The sequence below is a fragment of the Bison bison genome, unplaced genomic scaffold (assembly GCF_000754665.1).
Source record: "Bison bison bison isolate TAMUID 2011002044 unplaced genomic scaffold, Bison_UMD1.0 scf7180017864172, whole genome shotgun sequence".
In the NCBI taxonomy this organism is placed as follows: Eukaryota; Metazoa; Chordata; class Mammalia; order Artiodactyla; family Bovidae; genus Bison; species Bison bison.
In genome coordinates this window covers 2,807,209-2,815,241 of record NW_011494744.1, presented here as the reverse complement: position 1 = coordinate 2,815,241, position 8,033 = coordinate 2,807,209, and the positions used below count along the sequence as shown (strand labels likewise).

Sequence of the window (8,033 nt, the reverse complement as noted above, 5' to 3'; positions counted from 1 at the left end):
ATCTGGGCTTTTCTTGAATAGTCCTAATTTAAGTTTTCTGTCAGAATACATTTACTGATTTTTTGAGTTCAGAAAATGTAATTTTTGTATCTTGTACCTCTAAGGAATTTTAATCTAGTTAAATTATCAAGAACATATGAAGAATTAAGTTTTTGGCATAGAAATTCTAAGAAAGAGTTATTACAAGCCGGACTATTCAAAGAAAGCTTCATGAAAGGTTTGCAAATAATACAGGATTTTAAAGAATGCCTTCAGTTTCACAAAATGGGAATCATATATTCAGAGTTAAAAGGGTTCGTTTAAACAACGATGCTAAAGTTACCAGTTAACATAGTGCAGAATCTGTAGGCACATGACATTAAGACATTGTATTAATAGTTGGATATAAAGTGATAGTGGAAGAGATAAAATAGTGTACCTAAATGTGGTTAACTTGAAAATGTATTTTTGTTTTGCAGTTTAATTCTATTCAGGTTCAAATACTAAATGAAAATAATGATGTTTTTGGTTAGTTCTTGATTCAACTTTTGTTTAATTAACTGCAACTTTTCAGTTTTAGTTTAATAGCTGGTATGCTTTCATTTCTATGTTGTGTTCAGAAATACAAGTCTAATAACATTGTGAGAACACCAATATATGAATGTCTTCCAAACAAGTCTTCTAAACCGTTTCATTCTCTTTTGTAAGATCACGTTGGATGTATTAGTTGAGATGGGACACAAGGAGTTGAAAGAGATCGGAATCAATGCTTATGGACATAGACACAAACTAATTAAAGGAGTTGAGAGACTTATCTCTGGACAACAAGGTATTTCATTTTAAGTCATTGCTATCGTCAGTTTAACAGCTTGCATAAAGGCACCCCTCAAGGATAATTTTAAAATCTGTAATAGTCCACTTGATAAGAAGAATACTAATGAGGATTCAGGAAACCTGGAGTCAAATCTTAAATCTGCCACTGTTAGGCTTCCTGAACTGCTACCTTTAACTCTGTGAACCTAAGTGAAGTGTCTGGGCCATTCACAAATATGGGTGTTATTTTAGCTCTGAAGTTTTTTCTATTATTTCCATTCACTCATTTCTGAAGTTATTGTAGCTCAAAAATTATATGGTTCTAAAAGATCTGAAACTTGGATATCTCATATGGTAACATAACAGGTAATGGCTAGGTGTTCAGGCCTGCCCATAAAATAATGTTGTAAATCTCTTTTGCTGTAAATAGTTACATTTTAAACACTTCCTGTAAAAGTACAAGGAAACAATAATGTTGCAACTAAGGAAACGTAATAAAACAAAGTTGAATAATATTTTATTTCTCTTGAATGTTGATACATAAGGAAAATGCAAATTGCATTTGTTCTGGAAATGTTCACACTTCCTGTATATCAGGTCTTGGTATAAAAGATGAGTTATTTTAGTTGTCAGAACCACATTTTAAGTTTCTTGTTCAACTGAGGGAGTGATGTACCCTGAGATTAGAAGCCTCCTGTAATTGAAGACCTGGCTATACAACTGGGGTTAAAGACAAACCTCCATTAGTAAAACTGAGGGAATTTTGAGGAAAGAATGTATGCTATCCAGGATACGGTCTATCTCTTGAGGAACAAAAAGAGAACTTTGAAAGTTCTGTGATTCAAGCTAAGGAATGCTTTAAACTGAAATTCTGGATTGGGATTGATTAAAGGTAGATGCACTTTATTTGCCTGATAGGAACTAGGGCAAAGCGTTTAAAATGTGAGATAGTCTTAAATATTGCTAGTATAGAAGACAGAATTTTATAAGATAAAGAAGAGGGCAGACTCGAGGCTTTTTGGAATGTTAGTATGAAGAGGAACTGGAACCCTCAGTTTTGGACTGCCATTGTGCCTCTACTAGAAAACACTGTGAACCTGGTAGGGAGGCAGTTAAGACTGTTTACAGGCTCAGGAAACAGTGATAGAAGCAGATACACTGCTTCCAAGTGGCAGAGGTGCGTCCCTCCCTGCCGCCTTTGGCCCTCTGCTCGTTCTGATGACATCCAGCTGCATTGAGTAGGAACATTGATTCCTACGTGGAGGAGAAACACCACAGCAGCACAGAATGACTGTGTCTGGTCTAGCACATCAGGGTCACTTTTCTGCATAAAGTTACCACCTGCCTTATCTTCATTTGCAGCTAGGAGTCTGTATAATACTGGCATTATACCCAGTTTGCAAATTAGAACCAGTGGCAAACTTCTGACTGTCTCTTACCTTGCTGACTTAACAGCCTTAGCTATTATTCAGTGCATCAAGTCAACAGATTACATGTTCTGATCTTTCAGCACTTACGAGTATCTTCTTGGGACGTTCAAAGATGCCTTAGTCCAGTGTCTGTCACAGACTTTATTCTGTTAAGTGTTTTTTCTGTAAAATGTCCTCCTCTGTATAGTTGTCATACTTCCCGTAGATATTATAATGCAGCCATACCTATACATTGTTATTAGGGTTTGGCATGTTTGTGATACCTCTGTTATTCAGACCAGAACAGTGCTCTTAGTCTCCAGAGGGAAACTGCCATGCATTAACTCAGCAACAGAGGACTTATATGCAGAGTACATCATGTGAAATGCCAGGCTGGATGAATCACAAACTGGAATCAAGATTGCTGGGAGAAATGTCAGCAACCTCAGATATGCAGATGATACTACTTTAATGGCAGAAGGTGAAGAAGAACTAAAGTGCCTCTTGATGAAGGTGAAAGAGAAGAGCGAAAAAGCTGGCTTAAAACTCAGCATTCAAAAAATGAAGATCATGGCATCCATTCCTATCCCTTTATGGCAAATAGATGGGGAAAATGTGGAAACAGTGTCAGATTTCATTTTCTTGGGCTCCAAAATCACTACGGACAGTGACTGTAGTCGTGAAAGTAAAAGACGCTTGCTCTTTGGAAGAATAGCTATGACGAACCTAGACAGTGTATTAAAAAGCAGAGACATCACTTTGCCAACAAAGGTGCATATAGTCAAAGCTATGGTTTTTCCAGTAGTCATATATGAATGTGAAAGTTGGACTGTGAAGAAGGCTGAGTGCCAAAGAATTGATGCTTTCAAACTGTGGTGCTGGAGAAGACTCTTGAGTGTCCCTTGGACAGCAAGGAGATCAAACCTGTCAATCCTAAAGGAAGTCAACCCTGAATATTCCTTGGAAGGAGTGGTGCTGAAGCTGAAGCTCCAATACTTTGGCCACCTGATGCGAAGAGCTGACTCACTAGAAAAGACCCTGATGCTGGGAACGATGGAAGGCAAGAGGAGAAGGGGATGACAGAGGATGAGATGGTTGGATGGCATCACTGACTCAGTGTACACGAGTTTGAGCAAACTCCAGGAGAGGGAGATAGTGAAGGACGGGGAAGCCTGGCATGCTGCAGTCCATGGGTCATGCAAAGAGTCGGACATGACCTAGTGACTGAGCAACAACAAAAAAGGACTTGAGTCCTACCTGAGAAAACAGTGGAGCTCTGGAGATCTTGGAGAGATTACAGGAGAGTTGTGTTAATAGATACCACAAAGAAATTAGAAAATCCTGTGTAAGATTCCATTTTAAAAGCTTTTGTGAGAGTAAAAATATGAAAGTATATATGATCTTAACTGTTGACAGTCAGAAAATAGGATAAATTCATTGCTGAAGTGAATCTATTATGGGTTAGAATAAGCATTCCACCGTTTGTAAGCTTTATGACTTCTCATTCTTGGATAATTTAAAATTACCTGTGGCCATGCTAGGTTCTTCTCAGTTTTACAAAAAATAAAGGGACCAAATGCTGAAAGGGCTGCTTAGTTAGTAAAGGAAATGATTTGAAGAAGAAAACATATGACACATCGGAGATAAAGAATAGAAAGATTTTCAGAACTATTCTTACAAAACCCTTATGACTTTTAAGGTCAAAAAAATAGTCATCTAAGTGCAGTGTAATTTTCTGGTTTGGATCCTGGAAAACTAAAAGGACATTAGTGGGGAACAACTGGTAAAATCCAAATCAAGTCTGTAATTTACTTAATTTTGATGTGTGCTGTGACTGTATAAAATGGGAACATTAATGTTGCTGATGGTGACTTTAGAGAGTGGAGTGAGGGCACACAGGAATTCCCGGTGCTCTCAGCTTTCCTATAAATCTAAACTGTCCCCAAATAAAAAACTTATAAGAACTAGTAATAAGCATCAGATAAATTGGGTGGTTGTATTGGGTTGATGTTTATTGTGGACTGGGGGCAGGGAGGAGGATTCTGGCAGGTTTTTTTTTTAACCTTCAAATTTCATTTGATAGGTCTTAACCCATACTTAACTCTGAACACCTCTGGAAGTGGAACAATTCTCATTGATCTGTCTGCTGAAGATAAAGAGTTTCAGTCTGTGGAGGAAGAGGTATGTTCATACACCATATAAATGTCAGGTCAGCAGCTGAATTTCCCAGAAGTTCCCAGATCTATTTGAACATGTATGTAGCAGGAGTTTTTAATTGTCCCTCACTCTACCACCTGAAAACTTACAAAATCAGCATTTAAAATACACTATCTCAGTAAGCTTTAATTCTAATAATTTGGTTCAGCATTGCAATTAATATACAGAGTTCTGTTGGAGAGGTTGCTAATATTCCCTTCCTTCATGAAGGCAATTGCGAAGCCCTGTATCTTAGACAAGACCCAGAACATGTGGATGCTACTTATCTAGGAAATGTTTTTCTAACTTTCTTGCCATAAAACTCTTGTATCCACCAAAGTCTTAAAATGGCGCCCGGCGCTTTGAAGAACACCATACTGTGTATGTGTGAGCTGAGCACAGAGATACAAAGTTGAGTGAGGCTTAGTAAATCTCAGGAAACTCCAACTCTCAGTGAAATATAAATTGTGCTTTATGAGAGCAAAATGAATGGGAACAGATAAATCATTGGTTTGGTTTTGTTTGTTAGTGTGCCAGCTGGTTGGCTTTGTATGTTTGGCTCACCTGTGCATTTGCTTGTTGCCTTTTGTCCAGTAGTTTGCGTTATATAATTTTCACCTATAGGTATTTTTGGATTGATTGTATCAACTATGCACTGTCTCTTGAAAGTAGTTCTTGCAAACTTATAGAACTCATTCCTTAAACAACAAAAATATTAAAAACCTAATTTCTCTTAAGAGTCACATGAGTCAAGAACTGTGTTCCCTAAATCAGAAAAGAATTACAAGCTAATGCACATATTTTTGAAATGTGTTTCCATCAGATGCAGAGTACAGTCCGAGAGCACAGAGATGGAGGTCACGCAGGTGGGATCTTCAACAGATACAATATTCTCAAGGTAATAAGTCAGTGAAAATAAAGTTCACTGTGACCATAGTTTTCAGAAGCCTGAAACCATGATTAACTCTCAAAAGAACGTCATGTGTGCGGCCCAGTAAGTCCTTCCCGTGGCAGGGGTATTTTGGGAAGGAATGTGTCCTTGGCAATTAAGGTCTTCAGTCTCTGTACTGACTACTAGTTCAGCCTGTTAACATATTTAAGTCTAGAGATTATGCTTTAAATAATCTCTAAACTTAAAGAGTATTTAAGTTTAATCTTTAAACTTAAATAAGTTTAAATGGCAAGATACAGGATTATCTTAACGGTTGACATTCAGCAAATACGACAAATTAAGGAATCTATTATGGATTAGAATAAGCATTCCATTGTTAGTAAGCTTTATGACTTCTCATTCTTGGATGATAAGTCCTGTAGGCTTAGGATTTTAAATATGGACACTACTATTAAGGTACTCTTGCTGACTTTTTTCCAGTACTTTTGAATTTTCTGTGGCTCATGGAAGGACTCCCATCTTTACAGTTACACCATGGTTGGTTTGTTTCTGGTTTGTCCTAATTGTGTCTGTTCCGGGTTTCTGTGAGTCCTCACACATAATACCGTCTTTTGGTCATTTTAGTAGTGCTCCCTCTGTGCCTTTCATCTTTCCAGAAATAGTCATTTAAAAAATACCTTAAAGAGAGCACTGACTCTTACTAACATCAGGTACTCTGCTCAGGGCCTTTTCAGCTTTGCTAATTTGCTTGGTGTTTTTAAAAGCTGTATGGCAACCAAACTGTATACTCGAGATGCATAATGATTTTCTGTTAACTATTCTTAATCATTATAAGATTTAGAGTTATAATGTGGCAAGTATCTCTGATACCTAAATTTTAAACTGAAAGGTGAATAGTATGAAATCTTTCAGTTGTGTTGTATTACTGTCTCACAATAATACACTATTCTGAGTATACCAGTAGATCTCATATTTTAGAGTTATTCATCAAGATCGTTATGTTCTTACTATTTAGAAAGAAGATGACATAAAATAAGTACACATTATTCAGGTGCAAGGGTTATTTCAGGAGCTGTATTTCATTAGTTCGTATCATGGTATGACCTGAGTGACATCTTGAGTTTTCTTTTCATAAACACGTGTATAATAATAATTACTGTAACAAATAATTATTCCTATTATAGGTAGATTTTAGTCAAGGGCATTTTGTGTGCAACCAGTAACAAAATACGCCAAGGTTTGTTAACGGTGAGGGCAAGGAACAGAATATGGGTTTGATTTCTAGAGTTACTGAATTTGGGAGGTATGCTGTTCTCTTTCTCTAGAAAGATATTTTAGTACAATATCTAATACAAGTGTTTTCACTGATAAAACTTTTGTTTTTGTTCCCTTTTTTAAAAAACATGAATGAGCTCTGTTTACGCCAGTCTGTGTGCTTTGATTATGTCTTTGATGGTATTTTGAGTTAATTTGAACCTAGACTAAAACCATCAGCTCCCAGATGTGTTCTGGACCAGCAGGGGGCTGTAGCACCCCTCAATACAGCTGAAAAGCAGCACTAGGATTGTGAGTTTTGACTTAGAAATACTCCTAGCGAAACCAGCATCCATCTTAAAACTTTTCTCCAAACAAAAGTTTTAGGAATTGGAGGGATAGGGAAGAATAGAGGAAATATTAGAGGGGGTGTGTGTGTGTGGGGGGGGTGTGATTGTTTGGTGTGGCTATATCAAATATTTTAATTAAAAACAGATGGTACTCTGAGCCAGAAAAAGCAGTTGGGGGAAAGACAGTATTTTCTTTCTTACACTATTTTCTTACACTATTTTATTTCTTACACTTCCATACAGAACTCAGTATGTCTGATTTGGACATGTTTTAGTAATAATTCTAAAGTGAGAATAGAAGTATTTTAACCAATTAATAGTACTCTTGACCTTTACATGTAGCCATATGTAACTTTTTCTCATCTGTAGTTTTTGACTTCTAAAATGTACATATATTTTCATCTTTATGGTTGTGACAAAGCTTTTTAGTTGACTAAAAATAATACGTAATTTATATTTCAGAGAAAAGTTTTACCTCTCTTCTGGTCCTATGTGGCCCATTTTTGGTTAAGATTAACAAGTAGGTAAGTAATTATTGTGATCCAGAGATTTTTATTTTGCTGCTTTCTTTTTATAGATTCAGAAAGTTTGTAACAAGAAACTATGGGAAAGATACACTCATAGGAGAAAAGAAGTTTCTGAAGAAAACCACAACCATGCAAATGAAAGAATGCTATTTCATGGTAAGATTCCTCTCCCCCTACCTGCCATCATCCTCCTCCACATTTTTTGTCAGGTTTGAAATAATAATGAATCTATATATTTCTCATATCATTTTCTAAAAAACAAACATTATTTCTGTAAATCTTTGCATTTATATTTGTGTCTTCAAACTTTTGATTTGTATGTTTTGAATGGATATAGTTTATAAATAAGATTACCATAATAGAAAAAGTATAGAAATGATAATACTGACTATTCATATTTTCTCTTTATATATATATGTATATAAGTATGTCCTTTATTGAGCCCGTCTTTGCATGAAATGTTCCCTTGGTATCTCTAATTTTCTTGAAGAGCTCTCTAGTCTTTCCCATTCTGTTGTTTTCCTCTATTTCTTTGCATTGATCACTGAGGAAGGCTTTCTTATCTCTCCTTGCTATTCTTTGGGACTCTGCATTCAAATGGATATATCTTTCC

General features: G+C 36.3%; 1 protein-coding gene across 2 annotated transcripts in view; it reads left to right on the top strand.

The window, feature by feature from the left end:
* Positions 1-8,033, top strand: part of TNKS2 (tankyrase, TRF1-interacting ankyrin-related ADP-ribose polymerase 2) — a 48,999-nt gene that overhangs the window by 30,383 nt on the left and 10,583 nt on the right. For both annotated transcript variants that reach the window (XM_010842206.1, XM_010842205.1), the window contains 4 exons: positions 688-808; positions 4,285-4,382; positions 5,221-5,295; positions 7,471-7,576. In XM_010842206.1, coding sequence (XP_010840508.1) covers positions 688-808; positions 4,285-4,382; positions 5,221-5,295; positions 7,471-7,576 — 400 coding nt within the window. The remainder of the gene's footprint in view (positions 1-687; positions 809-4,284; positions 4,383-5,220; positions 5,296-7,470; positions 7,577-8,033) is intronic.